General features: G+C 54.1%; 6 protein-coding genes across 6 annotated transcripts; 4 read left to right on the top strand and 2 right to left on the bottom strand.

The window, feature by feature from the left end:
- Window positions 1-2,015: 2,015 nt before the first annotated feature.
- On the bottom strand, window positions 2,016-2,666 carry BZA05DRAFT_218659 (uncharacterized protein). The gene has a single exon (XM_051479691.1). It carries the CDS (start codon window positions 2,528-2,530, stop codon window positions 2,051-2,053), a length of 480 nt encoding a protein of 159 aa, XP_051342036.1. The 5' UTR covers window positions 2,531-2,666; the 3' UTR covers window positions 2,016-2,050.
- Window positions 2,667-9,399: 6,733 nt separating this feature from the next.
- On the bottom strand, window positions 9,400-9,950 carry BZA05DRAFT_442500 (uncharacterized protein; the record flags this gene model as incomplete). The annotated part of the gene is made up of 2 exons (XM_051486757.1): window positions 9,400-9,438; window positions 9,798-9,950. The coding sequence occupies 2 exons, from the start codon at window positions 9,948-9,950 to the stop codon at window positions 9,400-9,402; spliced, it is 192 nt and encodes a 63-aa protein (XP_051342035.1).
- A 2,187-nt stretch (window positions 9,951-12,137) lies between these two features.
- BZA05DRAFT_218549 (uncharacterized protein) lies at window positions 12,138-13,107 on the top strand. Its single transcript, XM_051479689.1, has one exon. The coding sequence runs from the start codon at window positions 12,353-12,355 to the stop codon at window positions 12,962-12,964; it is 612 nt and encodes a 203-aa protein (XP_051342034.1). The 5' UTR covers window positions 12,138-12,352; the 3' UTR covers window positions 12,965-13,107.
- Window positions 12,943-14,245, top strand: BZA05DRAFT_218612 (uncharacterized protein). Its single transcript, XM_051479690.1, has 2 exons — window positions 12,943-13,112; window positions 13,168-14,245. Exons 1-2 carry the CDS (start codon window positions 13,110-13,112, stop codon window positions 14,062-14,064), a joined length of 900 nt encoding a protein of 299 aa, XP_051342033.1. The 5' UTR covers window positions 12,943-13,109; the 3' UTR covers window positions 14,065-14,245.
- Window positions 14,246-14,953: 708 nt separating this feature from the next.
- On the top strand, window positions 14,954-18,227 carry BZA05DRAFT_218521 (uncharacterized protein). Its single transcript, XM_051479688.1, has 3 exons — window positions 14,954-16,446; window positions 16,498-17,242; window positions 17,303-18,227. The coding sequence occupies exons 1-3, from the start codon at window positions 15,051-15,053 to the stop codon at window positions 17,847-17,849; spliced, it is 2,688 nt and encodes an 895-aa protein (XP_051342032.1). The 5' UTR covers window positions 14,954-15,050; the 3' UTR covers window positions 17,850-18,227.
- A 1,706-nt stretch (window positions 18,228-19,933) lies between these two features.
- On the top strand, window positions 19,934-22,422 carry BZA05DRAFT_434287 (uncharacterized protein; the record flags this gene model as incomplete). The annotated part of the gene is made up of 9 exons (XM_051486315.1): window positions 19,934-20,127; window positions 20,344-20,377; window positions 20,497-20,657; window positions 20,922-21,200; window positions 21,311-21,387; window positions 21,595-21,708; window positions 21,813-21,903; window positions 21,937-21,941; window positions 22,205-22,422. 9 exons carry the CDS (start codon window positions 19,934-19,936, stop codon window positions 22,420-22,422), a joined length of 1,173 nt encoding a protein of 390 aa, XP_051342031.1.
- Window positions 22,423-24,010: the final 1,588 nt, after the last annotated feature.

Genomic DNA, 24,010 nt, shown 5'->3' with positions numbered 1-24,010 from the left:
ATCAGGGCAAATCGGAGCCGGCACATTCTGTGGGACAGAAGGTAGCTGCAATCTGATGTAGCCAGTTCGGCTGCTGGACGGGGAATTCCCGAGATAGAAGATACATGTCGCCCGTTACCAACGTACCAGAGACTCTACATAGAGCGTGCGGGTAGTTGGTACATTGAGTAAAGTCGAGTAAGCAGATTCGAATACATAGAGTAACTAGCCCGTACCTTGCCTGCTCGTTCCACCGGCCATTGGGGCGGGCGAGCCAATGGTGAGTCGGCGCGCGGGAGGCATGTAGGCACAACAACAAGAGAAGGAGAGTTTACTGGGTGTTGTGTTGTGGTTGTGTTGTTGTGGGTGCACGGCTTTTCCTTCCTTCCCTAACTATGATCTCATCCCCAAGCAAGGCCGTGCAGCTGCCAAAAGTAAGTCCCCAGCCCGCAATTGCTTTTCCCATTGGCCGAGAGATCTGGCAGGGGCCGGAAGTGCATTCCATCGACCTCGCGTCGTTACACCCAGGTATGTAGCCTTTTCACTCTCCTCCTTCGGACCTTCTCCTCCACGGCGGCGACGACGACGCGGGAGGGATCGGAGGGATCGGGGGGAACGGAGGGAGTTTATTGTTTCATCGTTGCGATTTCCCGGGGGCAAAGACCTACCGACACGGCGAACTCGGAGCGTGACGGCCGCGAGATGGGCAGATATTCTTACTCACGCTCGATCTGGAGAAAGCTTGATGGCAGCTGGCAGCCAGCTTCGTTGTTTTGTGGCGCATTCCACCGCCCAGTCGGCCAAGATGGGATTAATCTAGTAACTATTCCTGCTTCTAGTATGAGGTGGTTACCTGGTACATATGATGATACTCAAGTACCAAAGTTCTCACTCCATTACCGATGAATGGGCAGCGCGATCTGACTGACGGGCGGACAAACAAAAGAAAGAATGCCATTGTTGGGTGGGTGGATGGGACAGGTCCAAGGCTTTCTTTTTCTTTTCTTTTCTTTTCGTTTCTTTTCCAGGTTCCAGCCAAAAGAAAAGAAAAGAAAGGAAAGGAAGGGAAAGAAAGGAAGGGAAAGAAAGGAAGGGAAAGAAAGGAAGGGAAGGAAAGGAAGGGAAGGAAAGACAGGAAAGGAAAGGACAGGAAAGGAAAGGACAGGAAAGGAAAGAATGCTTGCTCTCTCTCTCTCTCTCTCTCTCTCTCTCTCTCTCTCTCTCTCGATCCCTCGTCAGTTCCACGACGGAGGGGTGTACGTAAGCACACATGCATCGCTGCCTACCACTGACTGCGAGCTTATCGTCCGCGTTCCCCGTGGCCGTGGATGGTGCGACGCCTTGACTGCGAGTGTATGGCTCGCCACATGCCTCACTCACTCCCTCGCAGCAGCAGCGTGCCAAGTGGCGCAAGTGCAACGAAGCCGCATAGCATGACACCCAAGCGATTCACTCTAAATCAACGCGTGGTGTGGATAAACTAGTGAGTTCACTAGCAGAAGTCTGAAGGAGAAGTATCCAGCCACTCAGCGATCAACTGCCAACTTGTGCTATGTATGCTGTGCTCACTGCTGTGGCGGAGGCAGCACAGCATACCTAGCATAGCAGCACCACCATCACTATGACGAACGATGCGCGCAGCACGCAGCAGCAGCAGCAGCAGCAGCACCACCACCACCACCACCACCACCACCACCACCACCACCACCACCACCACCACCACCAGAATATTCCCTGCTCCTATCCGCCGGGCAGGGCAAGGAACGAGCACGAGCACGAGCACGAGCATGAGCGGGCGCACGACCATAGGCAAATCATGATTCCTCCCTCCCTCCCTCCCTTAGCCCCCCCTCTGCCGAACAAAGAACCAAAGAACCAAAGACCCAAAGAACTAGCCAGCCAGCCAACCAATCCGGCTCTCGCAATCGCCCGCGCCCGTCGCCATCCCTGCTGCCGTTCCCCTAGCTTTTTCTTTGGCGGACTGACAAGACCGACAGACTGACTCGTCAGCTCTCCCGCCGCCCACCCCGTCACTAGTCACCAGTCACCAGTCACCAGTTCCAGTCACCAACTAGCAGCGCACTCTGGTCTCCGGAGTCTGGAGTCTGAAGATTCTGGAGATGGACTTCCGAACACATCCATGCATAACTACATAAGGCAGAAACCTCCAGGCCCCAACGGCCCAATAGTCCATCAAAGCCGATAACGGATACTGCGCGGAGTAAAGTAAAGTAAGTAAAGTAAGTAAAGTAAGTAAAGTAAGTAAAGTAAGTAAAGTAAGTAAAGTAACCGTTATGTAAGTACCGACCTGGGATGTTTGAAGGTGGAGGGTGGGTGCGACCATGTTCCAAGGCGATTGGCGACTGGTGACTGGTGATTGGTGACAGGGCGAAAACGGACTCGCCGGAACTCTCGCCCATACTCCCATGTCAGTTCGAGTTCGAGTTAGGATTCGACCTGCGAAGCGAGGGAAAGAGAGGCGAGGCTGCGCCACCTTCGAGTCTTCAATCGGGCTTCGCCGGACCCGGGCCGGGGCCGTTTTGGTGGGCATATGTACATATTGGCATTGGCTTGGACACTTGGACACTTGGAGTGGCTCGATTCGAGAAACGACACGTCGCCGGTACCTATCATAGTACCTAATACCTATACTACCGTGAAGTGATATGTTTCACCGTGAAGCTATGTTTCACCGTGTGGAATAGAGTAGAGCACATTGATACCGGTAGCCACCTAGCTGGCGGAGATGGAGCAGCGATCAGGTACATACTAGTACTATCTGCTGGTACTATCTACTCTACTGGTACTACCAGTATATGAGTACTAACCATTGCGGGTGCGGGTGCGGGGAAGTGACAGCTCTGGCTGGCTGCCTGCAATCGTGATTGGAACCGTCTGACTACTCTGGACTACTCTACATGCTTCGAGGATCCGGTTCGAGTTCCGCAGAGTATGATACCACGTTGACTTGCGGAGTGGAGTGGAGTGGAGTGGAGTGGAGTGGAGATACTCTATCCACCAGAGACCAGAGACATTTACAGTGCCTTCTTGGGGCGCTATAGGTAATAGGTAGTAACCAGAGTTTGGTGGTCCAACGGAACGAAACAAGCCTGAACTCACCGTATGTATTGTACGTAAAAAAAAATACACCGTATGTACTAGATAGTACCGCTCGGCACTACCGACACCGATTGATACTACATGACACGACATTGAAGTTCGAACACCCTCCACCAGCACTCGCCGGTCGCAAAACCGGTGCCCAGGAGACCAGCTAGCCAAATGCGCGCGTTCTATGTACTAGTTAGCTCGAAGTGGTGGCGAGTACCTAGTGTGCACTGTGGGCTTCCCGTTGGTTGGTGGGATGGCTCCGTTTCCTCCCGGCCGGGTGGTGTGAGTTTGCTCCAGTAGAGGCTGGGGCACGTAGAGGCCTACTTATACATACTTGGCCATGAGACGCATGTTCACGAATCACGGCCCATCAGCACAATCCTCGATCCTAAGCCCGCCCGCCACAGGTACATGGACTATCTTTCCGAAGTCTCACTACATACCCGTAGTACCGTACATAGTCGTGATCCTGAGCAAACGTCAAGTTCATCCAGACGATACTTACAGTGGTAGGTAGGGTAGCCATGCTCATTGACATGAGCCTGAAACAAACCTCACAGTGGAAACCCCTTCAAGACCACCATCACCAATCCATCTTGGATTCTTGGTGAGCAGGTTGCGTGCCAATGGTCATGGAGGAAGGAGGGAGCCCATGCGGCTTGGCGGGTAGGGCTGTTAGCCTGTTAGTGCGGAGCACCTAGCGCTGTCCGGAGCCGTCGGCGTTCGGTACCGACCGTACCTATGGAGTGTCGGTAACGGTATCGGGTTCGGGATCGATATGCGGATATTGACTCCGGGCCTCCGGCACGGGCACGATGTGGGCACAGGGGTCTAGCCGTAGTCATGAGGTCTCCGTGGACGAGGTTCAGACTGGAGCCGCGGAGATGCTTCTCCGAGCGAGCTCAAATTCAATGCCATGACGACTAGTAACTACCGGTATATCAGTATTTGTATGTATGAAGGTATGTATGTACGGGATTCGAGCGGAGCGACCGACCGACCGTGGCCGCTTACAAGGTACCGGTACCTTGTGGATGCTTGATGCTTGATGCTTGGTGCTTGGTGCTTGGTGCTTGATGCTTGGTGCTTGGTGCTAGATAACTACCACTCGCAAGGTTAAACTAAGCTATTGACGAGTGCTAGAGAGAGAGCTGCGCTGATAAACATAAATTCCGTCCCGTGGAGGCGTCGCCGCGCGAAAACCTAGTGAGAAGTCCCCGGTTGTCTTTCCCGTGGCCACCACCGCCAGGTATGAGATATAAGGTATGTGCTATTTTCACGGACAAAGGTTACGCCCAAACACCCCGGCCGGCTAGGCCATACCGTACCGTAGGAAAGACCACGGCCGATGGAAGACCGTGCTTACATACCTACAGTACTCGAGCTCAACGAGATCATCATCCAATCTCACACCCCTCCTCCGAGTCCCCTCCCCTCCGCCGCCCCCATGTTGGCGCCACAATGTGGCTATGTACGTAGGAATGTCCGCATCCGCATCCGTATCCGTATCCGCACGTCGATCCCATCCCATCCCTTCCCTCCCCAACTGCAAGTCTGCAACCGGCGAGGCGAGGCGATTGAATCGCCACCTGAGCTCTCGGCACTAGGCACCGAGTCACTAACACATCGGCCGAGGTCGAGGCCGGCACCACGCTCCGGCAAAGTTCAACGGTTCAGCTAGGTACTAGGTAAGCACTTGTGTATGTAGATACTTGGGTACTGTAGGTACTGTGGTTACTCGACTTCTCACCCGGTGCAAACCGAGAGAAGACGGGATTCCTCTGAGTCCTCTCCTCGTGAGTCGTGTGTAGGTATGTAGAGTATGTGTGCATTGTGCAAGCCATATGCAAGCCATATATGCAAGCTGCGTGTATGCGTGTAGGTATGCGTGTAGGTATGCGTGTAGGTATGCGTGTAGGTATGCGTGTAGGTATGCGTGTAGGTATGCGTGTAGGTATGCGTGTAGGTATGCGTGTAGGTATGCGTGTAGGTATGCGTGTAGGTATGCGTGTAGGTATGCGTGTAGGTATGCGTGTAGGTATGCGTGTAGGTATGCGTGTAGGTATGCGTGTATGCAAGCCCAGCTGCACTGCACCGCACCGGCACTGAATCCTGAAGGCTGAGCGGACTGGTCGTGGATGGTTATGTGGTTACCGTTGGTCAATGACTGCCTTCAGTCTGCGAGTCGAGATACGGTACTCAGCTCAGCTCCATCTCCATCTCTCAACACAACCGTATTATCTCAGATAACTGACCGGTCAGTGAAATGGATTTAGCGCCATGAAGCGTGCACTAGCGTGAATCGAGTTAGCGCCGGCGCAGCAGTAGAACATCAGTCGATGAGGTTAGTGCGGCTGAAACTCCTGAAGCATCGTGGGAATGGCAGATGTAGAGAGTTGCAGTACATTCGACAAAGATCAAGTCGAAAGAAATCACGGAAACCATAATGGAGAACAACTAGGCCACCTTTCCTACGAAAATAGCACACGCCGACAGATTCTTATCAGAATTCGCAGCTCTTGTTCTTACATCTACGGCTGAATATGCTCCTGACAACGACAGTGATGAAGATAACAATATCGGACTGATCGCTCGTCAAAGATGTCTACAAGGCACAGTGGGCGCGCTCTTGACAGACTCAGTTGACGCGTCCTCAGCAGCAGACTTGGTGGGCGCGCTCATGGCAGGCTCAGTGAACGCGTTTTTGCCTGGCTCAGTGGGCGCGCCCTCGGCAGGTTGAGTGGTGTGCTCTTAATAGGTTCGGTGGGCGTGCCCGTGGAAGATTCAGTGGACGCATCCTCAGCAGGCTCAGCGGTCACTTTCTCAGCGCGCATGGGAAAAGGTACGTGTTCCAGTTGAACCAGTAGCTAGACGCCAGGAGAAGCAAGCGACTGGAAGAAGTAGGTAGGCGGAATGTAGTTGTAGAGCTGTTTGCTAACATTAGCGATACTGAAGATGATGATGTTAGGGAAGTCTGTTGGAAAGAATCGGTCTGAAGTTGGATGCTCTGCATGTGTAGAAACATCACGGGGATTATGCGCTAATAGTTTGATACTGACTAAGCGCCAAGTGCCCCAAAACCTGTGTGTAACGGCGTAAACCAGTTAGAAAGCGCACCAAGCCTGCGGGTAACAGCGCTAACTGCTCAAACTGACCGGTCGGTTATTACGGTACTTTCCCACCCCCCTCTCACCTCGAGAACAAGGTACTAGGAGGTACGGTAGACTGTAGACTACTTGCACGTGCTAGAGGGGTGGGATATGGTACATAGCCTCGCACCCGCACGCACGCCCACAGCGGTTGACCACAGGCCAGTCGTCCGATCGCTAAGACTTCAGGCATTGAGGCGGGAGGAAGGGGGGGAGGGGGGGAGGGATCGCCATGTACTGATAACAAGTGCTGATTCCTGGTGAAGGGTTGGGGTTGTCGGCTTGCTTGCGGCGCCGGATTTAGTAATTACCTCCAGTGGTTCGGAGGGGGGCAAGGCAAGGCTGATTAAGGGCGGCCTGAGGCGGCCTCGGCCGCGGCGAAAGAAAACGAAAGAAAAAACGAGAGGGAATAGAAGGAAGGGTGGGGGGGGGGGGGTAGTGGGCGGCTTGTTATCGTACATTGTACATTTTACCAGCGAAGTTTCTGTTTCTGTTTCTGCTCGGGGAAAGGAGGAAGCACGAGGAAGTACGAGGACGCAGGAGGAAGCACTTGAAGGCTTAAGATTGTCTGCGTATTGCATTTCGCAAGCAATGTGCATCGCATCAATCCACGCGTACATACGATACGTACGAGTCACGACTCACAACTGCTCTGGCTGCTCGTATGTACGGTATGCATGGGGCTGCAGTCGGATCGAGTCGAGTGCGTTGATAACTGGACGTTGAGCAAAAGAAAGTCCACGACTCGACGAGCTGTCAACTCCCCGACCGAAAGGCGGGGCACTGGGGCTGCCTATCGCCCAGACTTTCCTCACTCACTCACCCAGCAGCCTAGGTAGCTGCATTCGTCATTCGCCGCTCCGGATGATGGGCAGATCAGCGCGTTGCATTGGATCTACTACCTAGTACTAGTAAATCTACATCGGTGTATGTACGAGCACATGTAGGGGCAACGTACTCGCAGGAAGGAAGGGAGCTTGGTCATTCTGGATAGGCGGAGATATGTGTCTTCACAACGTCTCACTCATGCACGGCACCTCACGGGAGTTATTGCGATTGCGATTGCGATTGCGATTCGATTCGGCACAGTGTGCGGACTGGGCTGGATAGGGCTCGATCGTATGTGTTCCCCCGACGAGAATCCTACCATCTACCTCATCACGCATGCGTGCATTGAGTTTGAGTGGCCCCAGCTCCATCACTCGGATCCGGCTTCACCGTGCCGTTCCAGAAATAAGCTTGGGCCGCACACTGCACTGTGCACTGTAAACTGTGCAGTGTGCAGTGCGAATCGTCGGTTCCGGGAGTATGGCCTGACACATCGTCCGAACCCACCTACCGACCAACCTTCAACCACCTACCCACAACCACCCCACCCCACCAAAGCCGACAATCTTAAGAACGACCCTCGAAGAGTCGAAGCACGAGCTGGACGTTAGACGATCCCAAGCGTTTTCCCTGACGTTCAGATTATCATTGAGTGGCAATGCCTACTTACTCTAGTTTTTCATTTTTCGTTTTTCTGTTCTTGAGGGATGAGGGATGAGGGATGAGGGTGAGGGATGAACACCGAGCGGCGAACATCATTCCCGGAAACTGTAAACATCAGGTTTTTTCGTGCTGGCAACTGGAGTAGCGAGCGAGACCCGAGAGCGATAGGCATGTATGTATGCAAGGGCTTATCGCCGAGACCCGTGGAGTAACTAGAGAAGAGTAGGAATGATGGTCTTTTCATGATTTTCAGCATGTGCGTGTGCGTGTGTGCGAGAAGTAAGCGAGTGGACGAGGGCGAGGGGGGGACAAGTGCAGGAATTCTAGATGTACCGTAGTCGGTGCGAGGGGGCGAGGGCCAAGCGGCCGGTATCCCCGAGTCCAAACTTCAAAGCGGCCGTTCCCAGAGTTTGCACAGGCCAGTTAAGTGAGCACTGAGAAAGTACCTATGATGAAAACGCCTTGTTGTTTGGCCGAGGGAGGTCCTCCATTCCATCAACCACAGAATCCAGAGTCCAGACTGGCGGAAACCATCCTACCTGGGCAGGTTCCTACTCGACCGTCGACGGGGACGGGGACGCGTTGAAACTTGGAATTTTGAAATAGGCGGCCGATCACTCCGCCCCCGCCCCCGCCGCCGCGGTCGATACCTACTTAACCTACTGGGTATGATATTAGGTATGATATTAGGTATGATAGCATTCGTCTCGCCACCGTGGTCCACCGCCCTTGGGTATTCGCGCTTTTTCGGACCTACTCCCAGGGCAGTGGATCGGTGAGACGGTGAGACGGTGGGAAAGGTGGAAGCGGTGGGAAAGGTGAGACCATTAACTTGCGAACTCTGCTACCTACTACCTACAACTTGCCAGAAATATACACGGACTCACATACGCCGCTGGCGTAGGTACACAGTACACTACATACAGCGCTAGAAATGCAAATGGAAATTCTGGGAGTCGAGGCCGCCGAGCACTCTCCGCCGTTCACTGCCCACAGTCTCTCCACGGCGAAAACCTCCCGTCTGCAAGGCCGAAACCGGAATGGCCGCAACTAGAATCCAGTCTGCCAGACCAGATACCATACCAGACCAGATACCATACCAGACCAGATACCAGCCCAGCCACCAGTCCAGCCCAGTCCAGCCCAGCGTCCGATATCGATTCACCACTGACCACAGGTCCACAGATCTGTTTCGAACCGCAGCTGCATCGATAGGTACTCTAGTCTCTGGGTATATCACTCATCCCGAATTCGCCCATTCCACGATTCTGCCATACTTCCTTAGGTAAGGTAGGTATTCCGCCGCTCCAATGCGGCACGAGTGACATCCTATGATACATGGGCGAGGGAGGGGGGGGGGGGGGGGGGGCAGAAGCAACACCTCCAGAAGCAACACCTCCAGAAGCAACACCTCCAGCAAAGCAACAGCTCCAGCAAAGCAACAGCTCCAAAACCGGACGCAAAGGCAGGTAGCCTGGCAGTGGCATGGCATGGCGAGGATAGTGGTGGTGGGTGGTGGGTGGTGGTGGGTGGCGCCCACCCTTCCCCGAAACGAAAAAAAAGATGGGAGCAATTTCCACCACCACCACCACTACCACCACCACACTGTACTCTACTCAACATACCTACTGTAGCGGCTCCTCTCCCGCTGCTGGAAGACTCCCTTGCATTAGCGGCCGTTCGGATTCGGTGGGTATTTACTTGTGTACTTGTACATGTTAGCTACATCTTACCTAGATGGTTATCGGGGAGCTGTAGTTTACTCTCATACTTACTGACATAGGTAGGAGGAAGGTGTGGAACACTAGAACGAGAACGAAGCAGTGCAGTACCGTACAGTGCGGGCGAGTAGGTAGTAGGTAGTCTACCGCTATTCGGCCCCGAGCGGTTCGATCTCCCTCCCAGCTTTTTTCAAAGCCAATTCGATCAAAGGCCGTATGTAATTGTTTCGAACGAATGTGCGGAGCTCCGTTGCCAACTTACCATATGCCTCACCACGGCTGCACTCACACCACCAGCACCACCACTACAACCATAAACACCACAAACACAAACACAAACACAAACACCCAGCGCCAGCACCAGCACCAGCACCAGCACCAGCACCAGCACCAGCACCAGCACCAGCACCAGCACCAGCACCAGCACAGCTCGAACCAACGGCCGTGCTGCAGGAGAGATGCAAACAGTACTGGCAAGCGCACTGTGCACTGTGCACATCTGGATTCTGCCCCCCGTACATATCTACATCGATAGTTTCTCCACATCTCTGCCTCCGTACATACACATACGCACATAGTTTCTCCACATTTCGGGAGCCGTTCAGACTGGCTGGCTGTCGGAGCTGGAGCTGGATTTGACCGGGTAATCTTCACAGGGTGGTGCTGCTGCTGGTGGTGGTAGGTGGTAGGTGGTGGTGTGAGCAATTATTTCCCTCCTGCTCCTGCTCCTGCTGCTGCTGCTGATCCTTGTGTCATATTGCGAGTGCATATGCGGGGTATGTATGTGTGTGGAAAGAGAGTGTCCATGTATGTAGAGTAACTCCGGGTGCATTATGTAGGTAGCACTGCAGCCAGCCAGCAGGAGTTCGTTGAACGTTCATATGATGCCACCCCCCTCCACCCTCCACCCCGGGGGGCGGAGGCCCCTTTTGTTCCCGTGCGCCTAAGCCAGCGCCCGTGAAATACTCCAGACGAACTATCCATCTACTTTAGAGTACTGATCCTTCCGGAGGGAGATATATGCGAGTACCTACATCTTATCGACAGGACACTTCTAAAGTCCAAAGCCAGAATGCTTTTCACGTTTGGGCTGGTCTTGAGTTGGTTACCTACCCGACGACTCGACGACTCGGGGATCCGTAGAGTTCCCATTCCCGGCCGAAGTGCGGGGGCGGGAGAGATAGAGAGAGAGAGTCTGGAATCTGGATACCGGCGGGGGGCTCTCGGACACACTCACTCACACTCACAGCCGCCTGACGGGCAATCTGGTACCGGTATATCGCGAGGAGACTCACAACTCACGAGTCGCCACAGATCAACAGGTTTCCTTTCCTTAGCTAAGCTTGAACCGACGCGCACGTCCGGCGCTTGAATCCTCAACCCGCAAGGAAATAGAGTAACTTTTTCTCTGGGGAGGGGGGTGGAGGATCGATATCGGCACGGCGAGGACATGCAACAAGATCCAGACACGGTCACCCTGGAGTTTGGAGTCTGGCTTCCGCGGCCGGGTGGTTTCAGTCTTTCGGTCTTTTTTCCCTTTCCTTTCCTTCCTTCTTTTTCGTTCTTGGTGTGGTGTGGTGTGGTGTGGTGTGGGAGGGCGGATCCTCTAGAGGAGAGTCCATGTGTGGTACACCCTCCCTAACGAATGCTGCGCTAACCCCGACCAAGACGCGGGGTAAAAAAGACCAGCTTCTTCGCCCGCCTCGTATCCGAATTGCAAAGATTCTTGGTGTCTTCTCCCGCGGCGTTAGGTAGGAGGTCTCGCGAGTCGCCGCGTTATAGATGCGGTACTCTACTCGGGGGACTCGACATGGCTAACTAACTGGTGGTGTGCTGGATTCCGAACCCTGTGGCTTGCTCTAGCGTGTCGTGCATGGTCAAGGGATGCGCAGCGCAGTGCAAGGTTGCAGGCAAAGTGGTTGCTCTAACTATGTGGAGAAGTTACCGTACTTACCTAGAGTAGAGTGGAGTTGAGTTGAGTTGAGTCCTTAGTTGAACGGTAGCCCGAGATATGGGTGGCGAGCTATCAGAGCACTAGGCACTCTATCATACATACTGCTCTCGAAGCGATACTTTCTTTTTCGGGTTTCGGTTTTCTTTTTACTCGAGGGAGACTCGAGAGATGCACCTGACCGATGGTTGCACTGTGCATAGCGTTGTGTTGTGCGGTGAGGGACCGGAGTATGGCATTGGTAGTGGTACATATAGTAGGACGTACGGCCGAGTAATTATTGTTATTGCATCGAAACCAGAAACGTGCCTGCTCTCCGGTCAAACAAAGAAAAACCACGGACGTAAAGACTGAAGGCCCATTGACGCCAGGGGAGAATGAGGTGGAGTAGGTACTTGCGTACTTGCGTACACACCGGTGTACGCATTGTCGGTGGAGTAGGTACCGTAGGTGAAGAAGTAAGAGGTAGGTACTTGCTCGGGTACTGAGGAGTAGTTAGGTCCTGAAGGTAGAGTAGAGAAGGTAGCTCTACGGTACCTGGGAAAGTACTCTAAAGCAACAGCTCTAGTATTCGGCCTAGTCCGAATCGAAGTAAATATCGGGAATTGGAATCCACAATTGCTCCACCGAAAATCCTTGGTGAAGCAGGTGCTCGACGCTGCTGGGCTAGTCATCCGGAGCCGCTCCTCGCCTGCAAACGGAGGTTCCGTTTGCGACCTATGTAAGAGGTAAGTTAGAATGCACGATGGAGCGATTTAGTTTTAATTTAGAGTTGCCGGTTCGCCCGGCTCTTCACGAGTTTCGATGGCTGCTGGCTGACTTGACTGGCTGGCTGGTGGCTGGCTAAATGGCTGGCTGGCTGACGGTGTGTGAGTGAAGATCGAAGGAAGGAAGCCGGCATCGTGTGTGTGCATTGCGTGTGCCGTGTGCACAGTACATACGGGTACAGCATGTTTGCGCGGGTACGTAGGTTGATGATGCTGGTGATGATGCTGATGATGGTGCTGAATCATGATGATGGCTGGCGTTCACCAACAGAGTTTGGGGATGTCGGGAGGTTGACTGCATGCGCATGGACCAATGCGGCGCCTGATGGTGATGACGATGCTGCTGCTGCGGTTTCTGCTGCTTCTGCTGCTTCTGCTTCTGCTGCGGTTTCTGCAGACATCGTGATGGTGAACGGTAGGTACTCTACTCGTACACGTTCATACGGCAGTCCCCGTCCCTCGACCATGCGTAGTCTTGGATCTGGTCCTCACTCTCTCCAGGTGCGTAGTTATGTCCCCAAGTTGGCGTTGGCATGTCCTCGGAGTGCTTCGATCCACCTGGACTCCGACCAAAACCTCCCACAAGCTCAAGGCCAGGGCACAGTTCCCAATTGGAGTCCTCTGATGGCAATCCTTGCAGGAGATGCAGCACAACCGCGTCCATCCATCGTCCGCCGTGATCGTCAACTTTGTCCACCATCAGCGCGTCCAGAGAGAGACGAGCAAGATGGCCTGGTCCGTGAAGTGGCTGTTGGAGGGTATAAATTCTGCGGATGGGGTTTGGGGACTATATGATAATAGTACTCTACTCACCTGTCTCCCCCACGGTGAGTGCGAACCCCGTAGGCGTGGAGGCAGATGTATGGAGTACCTACCTGCCTACATACGCCAGATCACCGTTTTCCATGCACCTCCGAGTCGATAGAGTACTTTGACAACCATGGCAATCCGTCGCTCTTTCGTCGCTCGATCTCTTCGGGAAGCTCGTTTGCCGTCTCTGGCTGTTGTGGATAGCATGTGGTGGTAGTGATGGTGGCAATGGTCGTGGTCGTGGTCGTGGCCACGGTATTCGTGGTGGAGATATGTACCTACCACCCAGTACTTACTCACCTACTCGGACGGCCGTACGGAGACGGCATTGTATGTCGAGTACCGTAGCCACGATACCTACCATAGCTACATCGTCGTGCCTGTCCGTCCAGAACGTTCTCAGTTCTCAGTTCGGCCAGCCCATCATCTCATCTCCACACCCTTCCCTCCCTCCACACACCCACTCATACACACCCACACACACATCGTCTCTCCCGGGGGTAACCTCATCCCCATCATCCACCTCTTCGCATTCCCGCGCGCCCTTGCTTGCTTGCTCTTCTAAGACTCAGCTTCGCCCCTCCTCAGACAAATATCGTACTCATCTTCCTCCCTCAACACCCACCATCTTATCCTCGTTCCAGCTGTCCTGTCCTGTCCTGCCCTGTCCTGTCCAGTCCTGCCCGAACTCGCCCGCCCCCGCCCCCGCCTTGCCCTGCCCGCCCGTTCGTCTCGTCTCGTCTCGTCTCGACTGGCCTGCCTCACGTTCTAGGTTTGCTCGCCTCGCCTCGCGTTCCTGTCCCCCCACATTAGCCTCCGTGCCTGAATCCGTTCGCCTACTTCTTCCCCGCGCATCACTAGACAGCACCCGCCAAAAGCTTGCCGTTCTATCCCATACAGCTCCAGTGGCGCCCGAAAAGAGGCTGTGGCCTGATCGGTGTCATTCGTCGTCTCTGCCTCAGAAATCATCCCCCCCCCCCCACCCTTCCCGTATCCCTCTCCACCTCCCATCCTTCCCTCTGCTCTTCATCCCTACCTGTGCCCAGCAGCTTTTTACCGCCTGTACGATGACCTCCACCAACTAGCTTGCACAACATCATCACCACCCCTCCACCCCCTGCCCTCTCCTCTCTCTCCTGTTCTTGACTCGCCGCACGGGTCATTTTTTGTCGTCTTCAGACCGCTTTCGAATCGGTGGCTTGTTTGGCCTTATACATAACCGTCGCATCTTCGACGTCATTTATTCTCCGTTCTCCCTGCCGTTGTTGTTGTTGTTGGATCCATTGTCAGTCACTTCCCTCGAGAACGCGACGGAGGAAAGGCGCCGTTTTCGCTGTCTCGTCGCCGCCGCCACCACCTCCACTGCCACCACCGCTAGAGTGAACAACAAGAAGAAGAAGGGGAAGCAGAAGGAGAAGAAGAAGAACGAGAAGAATAAAAAGAATTTCAGCGTCCAGGAACCCCCGTAACTGAAATATACTCCCCCTCGAAGGCAGAGTTTTCTCTCACCAGACTTTCTCTCGTCCGTACCCCGTACCCCGTACATTGGCGCTTAATCTTGCTGTTGTCCGACCTCGTGGTACTCAAACATCTACGGTTCCTGTCGCAGCCTACCTGCTAACACGATGCGATTTGTAGGCTGAAAATAGCTCGGAATTGTCAGCGCTGAGAAGGCTACACACAAACCCTCCCGTATTCCTTCTACAAACCCCTCCTCGTGTGCACTGAAGGAATCTGTTGCGCTCTCTTCTCTTCGCTTCTGTCTCTCCAGAGGGTTCGACAGGGCCGCACATGCGGGAGGTGAGTTGCGCATCCTTTTAGTTAATGCACCGTTGATCAGCGAATCCTGTGCCCATGCGTGTTCCCTCCAGCTAATATTCGCAGAGTCCCTCGCGCCGTGTTTTAGACAACGAGATTGGTTGCTACATTTCCACCACCTCCACCACCTTCTCCTCCTCCCCCTCCTCCTCCCCATAATAATCGCGCGACAACGATACACACGTTCTGCCCCACCTTTCTACCCCAGCTTTCTTCACCCTTACCGGTAACAACGCAGGGTCACTGCGATACAATGTCTGGCGCGCCATCCTCAACAACGCCTCGGACCAACGACATGCCTTCCTCGGACTCTGCGCGCTCGTATCTCGAGAAAGTAGCGTCATCCCTCGCGAACAATAATCATGCATCCAACGGTGTTCATAAGGGGGTGACATTCAATACTTCCGGCGGTGGTATTCCGGACGGGGCGGCGTTCCGCCACCAGTCCCCCGAATCCGACGCGGTCACCTCGTCCGACGACGAAGAACAGAAAAACCTCGGTTTTTTCCCCAAAGGCGCAATCTCCCAATTGTCATCGAGGCGACCGTCGTATGCTGCCGAATTCCACACGAGGCAACGCACGTACTCCATCACTTCGGGAGGGCCACTGTCCCCGACTACCTCACATCCCTCGACTCCTCAGGGCGACACTGCTGCATGGGCCGCCAGCGTGTCCGGTCCCGGTGCTGGTCCCGGTGCCGCGCCGAATACCTTGGCTCCGTTCTGGGGTGGTTCCATCTGGAATCCGGACCCCTCAAGGAAGAGTCCCCCAAAGGGGCTCAATATGCCGTCGCAGCCCCCCAATGGAGTCGCACCCAATGGCCACCCTCTTTTCGTCGGCAGCGAGGCTCTCCCGAGTCCAACCAGCATGTCGGGGAACAATAACAACAACTCCGAGTTCCCCATCCCGATTCCGCTCCAACCGCAATTTAGAAACTACCGGTCCATGTCGTTCTCTGTCGGCCAAATGGATCTCGAAGACCAGACGCGACCGAGACTGTCGCCCCCCGGTATGCTCGGCAGCACTGCTGGTGGAGGTGGAGGTGGAGGAGGTGGTGGTGCTCGGCAACATACGCAACCCGGCCTTCAACACAGGCCGTCGAGACCCAGCTTACTTTCGGGCGAGCAGTTTGCCGACTCTCCCAGTCCTCTCCGGAGCGTGTTCGAGACGGAAGACGAAGAGAGCATAGGACCACTTGCTCAGAGCAGCTACTTTCAAGGCCATCAATCGGGCTATTCCAGGACCAAGTATGACCCCACACAATTCAGGGGTCGCTCTGCCTCCGCGGCCACCATACCGGCCATGCACCACCTTGGCGCCTCCGGCCATGCGCATAGAGACACCGAACGGGTAGACGAATACGAATCGGCATTGGCTGAGGAGGATGACATGGATCTTAGTCAATTCAACGAGCATCGGCGCTTCAGCGAGGCACCTAGAGCCATGAGTTCAATGTACCAGGGTGCCGAAAACCAACGTGTGGAGAACCTGCGTCAGACCTGGCAGTCAGGAGGCCTGTTCGGAGTAGGGGATTCTGGAGCTCAAAGCAGGCGACATTCATTTGCTGGACTCGGTGCGGAGTTTGGAGGCAGCGATCTTCTCGGAAAAAGAAATGTTGCCTCCGGTGAAAGTGCCCTCACGGGCAGAGGTAACTATCTGTCTCTAACAGATGTATCGGGATTTGACAATTCTCGCAAAGAACCGCTGTACGGCGGCGAGGCCAACCGCATGCAGACCCGGCAATCCTTTTCTTCGGCAAAGACTGCGATCTTGGGCCCATCTGCTGCGGCCTCGCAACCGCAGCATCATCTTCAGCACATGTCAGGATATGCGTCGAACTCCCGCTCTTCGCCTTCGCCCACTGCGCCTCATCGGGGCATGATGGGAGGGATGCCCATGCTTCCCCAACCACGCAGCCAACAACTCCTCTATTTCGTCACCTTCAAGGCGTATCGGGGCGATGTTTTCTACGTGCAGGAGGGCACTGGTCTGCGTGTTCGTGTTGGCGATCTGGTTATCGTCGAGGCAGATAGAGGCACCGACCTAGGCACCGTCATTGCCGAGAACATCAGCTGGCAGCGAGCGAAGGAGCTGAAAGAGCACTACGCGAAGGAACAGTACAGTGTCCTGATGATGTATGCATCGCGGCGACCAACCCCGGGTGCCACCCCAGCAGGTGCCAACGTCAACGGAGCCATTAATCAGCCCTTCTCGAATGGAAATTCGGGCAATTCCATGCAAGGCCACGGGCACGGGCACGGGCAAGCCCAAGAGCCTCAGACGGCGGAACTAAAGCCCAAGATGATCAAGAGACTTGCTCAGCCTCATGAGATTCAGACGCTTCGGGACAAGGAGGCGAATGAGGCCAAGGCGAAGCGCGTGTGCCAGCAGAAGGTTGCCGAACACAGACTGCCCATGGAGATACTCGATGCCGAGTTCCAAATGTGAGCATTTCCCTGACATAGCAAGCCTTATAGGATCCTAATTTTTCTGTGGGTGGGTAGGGACTGGAAGAAGTTGACGTTTTACTACTTTGCGGATTCCTACATCAATTTTAATTCTCTCGTCACGGATCTTTTCAAGGTGTATAAGACTCGCATATGGATGTCGGCCATGAATCCGGCCTCATTCGCTCATCCGGCCGGATTGCACCAACCAGGATCCGGAGTTCCGCCCAGTGGTCCGCTGGGATCAATCGTGGAAACCTCCAACGATGTGCTCCACACACAGTACGGAAGTCAGGCGCAGGCCTATCCGGCGTATCAGACAAGCTCAGCGGGCGGCTTGATGGGAAATGCTCAACGCGGTGGCCCGCAGCAGCCCACTCTGTCACAGCAGCAACAGCAGCAACACGGGTTCCCATCCCGCAATTCCCCGGGCGCCTCCGATTTTAATCCTCAGAATGGATACAATCCGGCGTACTTTAGTGGCCACTCCCAACAAAGCCCCTATGATGGGCATGGGCATGTGCACCACGGACATGGGCACGGGCACAACGGTGCTGGCGAGGTCTGGATGGGGCTCCAGGGACTTTCCCTCAATTCTCATTAATACCTCGCTTTTTTCAGTCAGCTTTTTTCTCTCGCCCGGGTGTGATCTGGGTATAATCGGTTTTTTTCCTGCCTTTGGCTTCAACTACGTCTTCTCCGCGGTGTTTATGATTATTACGGGTCGAGACAGTACATTCGTTATATGCCCCTTTGCATTTCATCAGTTCCTATGGCATTTGGTGTCAATTCTTTCTGCATACTTATGTTCAAGATTGGAAACCCGAGAATTGGAGTTTGTCCTCGTTTTTTTTTCTCCTGCGTTATGTTTTTTTTCTCCTACAGGTTACTGTACTTATTGCGGTGGGAATTTCCTCGTATACACCCAAGTTGTCTCACTCTTCCTCTACTCAACTGTCATCCTTTTTCTTTTTCGCGTTTTATACACAAGCCAAAGGCCGCCTGGGTTTTCTTTTTTTGCTCCACAATATCTCTTTTGGTAAGCAGGGTAGATTGGTTGGGTACTTGTTTTTTCTTTCTGCGGGACCGATACTTATGGGCGGAAGAGGATGGGGGCGAGGGAGCACGATCGGTATCCCCTGATGTGCGCAGCTCTTTCTAGGGTCTGGGATAAACGGGCAGAGAGTATCGTTTCTTGTATTTTTTCATTTTTTTCGTTTTTGCTTTGCGGGTAGAATGGGGGCGGAATACTTGATTTGCTTTTTTTTTTGAACTATGTTCCCAGTTTGTGTAAACCATTTCGTATGCTTGGTACTTGGTATCTTACTTTGTTGATTTCTTGAGAGCTCTAGGGGTTACATGTGTGGGGGAAGAAAAAATACGTCTAAGAATTTGGGGAAGATTTGTTGTGTTGCGGTCTGCATAATGAAGGACAGACTGGTCGGAAGTTGGGAGTTACATATGATACTTTGTCTTGCTTTTTTCGAAGTTCTTTCTTTCTTTCTTTCTTTCTTTCGTGCTTTTCCCTGTTCCTGTTCATGTTCCTGTTCTTGTTCCTGTTCCTGGGCGTTCTACTTATACTTCTCATACTCATGCTTCCTTCTTTCTTTCTTTTTGATCTACTTTTACGCACGCACGCTCGTACAACTCTCTGCTCTCATATGTTTTCTGTTTCTGTTGCGCATACCGGGACCGCAGCTGCTGGATTCAGGTACCTATCATACACTCGTTAACGTTTTTTCTCTTGCAAGTTGCAATACAATGACCGAAAGCCGATGGGGTTTACTACCCGGGTTACCGTTTGATACTTCTTCATCCAGTGAATTGTTTCGTTTCGTTGGGGGTGGTGGGTTCCACTACATTGCATTCGACTGTTTCCGATGTTGTATAGGATGTAGGTACATAATGTGGTCTACACCAGACAACTGAACTATGGTGGCCCGTCTCCTCCGATTCCACTGATTCCCCCGGTTCCTCCGGTTCATGCTCGGGGTGTTATACTCCACCGCGGCGTGCTCGGCCCGCTCCCCGCTGGGGCGCGCCGAGGTGAGAATTCCATATCCCATAGCCCACAGCTCCACACCGCCCCAGCGGGTGTATGGGAGTATGGGAGTATGTATGGGAGTATGGGAGTATGTATGGGAGTATGCTTGTGTGCATAACAATCGCAAGGGAAATTGCAAAGGGGATTGCAAAGGGGATTGCAAAGGGGACTGGCACTCGTATACTTGCATTGCCCCTCCTGAGTCCTTGTCCGCCGTGCTGGATGATGACCCGCTCGCTCGCCATTCCCTCTGAACCCACGGAACCTTTCCGCTAGACTTTCCAGCTGACCGTGTATCTACTTTTCTGGGACAGGCCGGGGCGGAGGGCAGGGAAAGCCACATCGGGCCGCTCGATGCAAGTCGGGTTGGACAGTGGCGTGGAAACGGCGGGGGTGAAACGGGGTGAAACGGGGTGATATCGCCATGATCTACATAAGTCGCATGAAATCAATGAATGAACAAAAAAAAGGGACCTTCCAGCTGGATGTTAATGCTGGTGTTCAATGCTTCCGATGAGCTCACCCCGTTCCGACTTTCACGCCCAGGTCTGCTCCGTGGTCGAGTGGTGCTGACCGGGGGGAGGTCCGAGGGGTGATGGCGCGTGATCCGGCCGGTGTGCTGTGTGCTGTAGTTATGCTGTGCTATGAAACGCAGGCTCGAGTTCCTGACTCCTGAGGTATTTTTTTCTATCTCTCTCTTCTCGAGAAGCTCATTGTTTCCCTTTCGTACCGAGGCTTCCACAGGCTTCGACTCGATGATTGAATTCCAACCGTCGGAATCCTCCGGTAACCCCACCGCCCCCACCAATTCGTCGCTCACCGAGCGACGAGCGACGAGGTGTGTCTGGTGTCTGATGTCTGCCCCTTCCGGCAAAACTCAATGCTCAAAGCTCGGTGTTGTTCGGGGAAGTACGGGTACGGGTACATATACGGGTACATACAAGTACGGGTGGTTGGAGGAAACTGGGGTGTGGAAGATATTCCTTCGTGAAGTGAAGCATACAGATGTCCTTCCATATATGATATGCCATCAGCTACCTACCTACATAGATAGATTGTCCCACCAGGGCATTAGTCGTGTCAATTGTGTGAGCTATGGCTGTAAATAGTGTGACAAACATTGCGATTTCAGGTTACCTACTTACTCACGTACTTCTGGATAGGTATCTGATATTCGACATGAACAGCGTTTGACTGTGGTTGGTAGGTAGAAGGCAAGAATCCATCTTCCGACAAGGACTTAGGAGATGGCAGCTTTTGCGACTGTCCGTACCATCAATCCCATCTGCTTTCCTCCTCTTGGCTGGCTGGCTGGTTGGCAAGCATGCGGTCCTTCTCCATGTATGCCTTCATCCTCTCCTCGAGTAGGTATGCATGTAGGTAGTTTTATCTCCTTCCTCAACACATATGGGCATCTACATAGGTAGTTCTTCCCGTCCCCGTCCCCGCAGAGACATTTCGGCCGGTGCGGAAGGACGAATACGATGATCAGGCGAATTCCTAGAAGTTGCATCACCCGGCCAGCGTCATACCACTCCTTCGGTATATATGTCCGGCTCCGGTTCCGCACATTTGCACATTTGCAACATCCGATTCGCCCGTAATAGGCTATCTTCCGAACACGGTTCCCAGCTCGAGCGAGCGAGGCCGTGGGCCGTTGGTCGACGGAGACGTCTCCGCAGAACCGAAACACCATCCGGGTGCTGACGCGGCCGACACATCCGAGATGCTGTGCCGGTCTTTGTGCTGGTACAGGCCTTACCGGCTGGGCCGTTCGACGGTCCGCAGCCGTGACTCATTTATCGAATCACCGTCGAGGAGTCGAGGAAGGCCGGGGGAGGTCGGAATCTACTGCCAGTGGGCTACTTGCGAGTACATACATGCATACAGCAGTAATCAGTGCCGTCCTCCGTGAGTCGGTATGTGGTCGAGTGATGGCAGCTTACAGCTTCGGAGGAAAAGTACCGTATGTAGTTTGCTCCTGAGTCCTCCCTTGCTTTGCTGGAGCCTGGAGTGGATAGGCTCAGCTGGCAAGATGACGAGTCAATACCGGTAGTTACTGGTTATCCCTTGAGCGCTGACGGCGGCGGATATCATGGTATGTGCATACGAGTATACTCGGAAATTCCGGAGGTGAGCTACAGCCTACCAGGTATGTACCTACCCTCTTTGAACGGAGTTTGGAGCTTAGAGCTTGGGGCAAAGAAAACCATGCCACCGAGACCGAGAAGACGCGGATAAGTAGTACGGGAGGAGTATGTTACATAACCTCGTTGCCGCCGTGAAGTTTGAACACGGAGCGAAGTTCACGATTCGCAGAGCATTGTTTGCACGTACGTACAAATGTACGAATATCCTGGGTACGCCGACGATGCCCTACCCGTCACCGGAGATCTAGAACAGCGGCACATACCTACCGGTAGGTACTAGTTAGTACCGGTGGTTAGAACCGATAAGTAGCTGGTCTAACGATTCCCGGTTTATTTACCGTCCGGTTCCTCCGTCCCGACCGGATCGGCCCAGGTCCGAGTCATGCGGCGGAGTCGACGCCGCAACCGCAACCGCCAAACCGCCGTCGGTGCGGTGGCCTCGTAGACGCCCAGCGCGTAGGTAGGTGAGTGGGTAAATAGCCCCTTCGTGTGATCAGTGACAGTGAGTCCGACCAATCGCGGACCGCATCTTGGATTCTTGGCCCATTTACTCATCTTCTCACCCACTCACCTACTCACCAACTCACCTACCCACATAACTACATAATACATACCGGTACCTACCGCACGCCGAGACGGCCCCACAGAGCGGTATGATATATACCCACCAAAGCCTCCCTTCTCCCTCTTTCTCTGCACCTCGATCCTTCCCCTCTCCCCTGCGTTTAGCGACTTCGCGTGTAGGCATTGTACTTATACCTATAGATGATACATCTCTACCGCCCAATTGGGCGGCCGGAGCACTGCGCACTCTACTCCTCATACATACTCTCTTTAGCGGAGGTATTCCGGCCGTGCAGATCCGGGGCCGCCGGGGCAGCCGGGGCACCCGGAAGGAGCGCACGTGGACGTTCGACATGTTCTGTGTAGAGTACCGCCCAGTGTCCCGGGAGATACGGAGGCGGAGGACCGTCGCGAACTGAGCTGGGCTGGGAAACAATGGGCAGGACCTCCGGAATTCTGAGTGGTGAATGGTGAAACTTGAAACACCGGGAGCTGTTGCGGAGGCCTGCGGGACTCGGGAGGCGTGGGCTATCTATAGAGGACCCAAGACTCAAGTACTCTAACTAGAGTCTACAGGTACTCTATCGTGGGCACTGGCCCGGTAGGTACGGTATGTATCTTCGGTACCTAGGCCATCTAGTTATCTGCCTACCCCAGCTATGTACATACTATAATTCCCTACGGCCATCCTTCTGCCCATCTGCCCGCCCAGTTGATTCCCCTGCCGCCACTGTCACCCTCTACTCTCGAGTATGTGTGTATGGATGTACGGTACCTATAATGTAATACCCAGATACCCAGATGCTCTTCGGATCGGGAATCGGGATGGGTATTTTTGGTGGGACAGAATCCTAGATACCGACTTCTGAGTATGTAGTCCACTATACACACCTGGCTGAAAGCCGCATGGGGGGCCGGAGTCCGTATTCGCGTTCGAAGAGCGCGAAAGTGGCGCTCCTCGCTCGGCGTCCAATGAGCGGTCCCGGATGAAGCCTCACAGCAACCTCAGGAGCGGAAGACTGTGGAGAATCCTGGCTACTCCACACTGCGCTAAAGGCCTGCTAACCACTCTACCTTTGCTAGGTAAGTCCTCATAGAGTAGAGTAGCCTGGTAGGTAGATAGCCCGCTTCCATCCGAGAGATGCACCAACCAGCGCTCGATCACTCTAATAGTTATCATATGTGTGTATGTAGCACATACCAGGGAGCCACACGATGAAGGGGAGAGGCATCACGACACTGCCGGCGTGCCCGTTTCATTGCATACCGTACTTAGGTAGCTGCGTATTTGCTTTTGTCCCCCCATCGGCGTCATGTCTTTTTTTGCCCTGAGCAGTGGTGGCATCTTCTCTTCGCCTGGCTGGCTGGCTGGCTCGTTGGATGCTCTTCTCTTCTGTCGCTGTGGCCTCCGTTCCCCTTAGTTCGTTACATACAAGCCAGTCCCCACCCCCCCGGGCCCCCCAGTCCCGCCTTCCACGAGCTGAGAGAGAGCAGTGGACCCGTTATCACTTCACATTTTCCCGCGATCGCCTCACAAGACCACCCACGAGCCGGAAATCAAGGGTCTTGCCAACCGCTGCCCCTCGTTGTCGTCGGCTCTCAGTGCCGCTATTCCCCACCCTTCTCCCTATCCTCGTCCTCCCCGTCCTCCTCCTCGTCTTCCTCGTCCTCGTCCTCTTCGTCCTTTTCCACGTCCTCCTATTCATCCTCCTCTTCGTCCTCCTCGCCCTCTCCGTCGTCCTCGTCCTCGTCCTCCTCCTCCTCGTCCGTCCTCGCCCTCGCCCTTGTCCTCCTCTTCGATCCTCTCTCTACGTCTACCGCCATTACCGGCTATTGTAAACACTTCTAGCATTGCCGTCCTGCTTCGTCCTACCAACGTCCTCCACGCCCTCCTCATCACATCAAAATAAGAAGGCGCGCCGATCCCCCGACGGATACAGTAAACCGTAAGACGCTTGGTTACGCAAACTCACGAGATACCATCGATTCACCGGGTTTGGCCTCGGA

The sequence above is a fragment of the Tricharina praecox genome (genome assembly GCF_024521635.1).
Source record: "Tricharina praecox strain CBS 144465 chromosome Unknown BZA05scaffold_5, whole genome shotgun sequence".
NCBI classification, from domain to species: Eukaryota; Fungi; Ascomycota; class Pezizomycetes; order Pezizales; family Pyronemataceae; genus Tricharina; species Tricharina praecox.
Note: the sequence above shows the minus strand (reverse complement) of the source record. Positions and strands in the feature narration are given on the sequence as shown.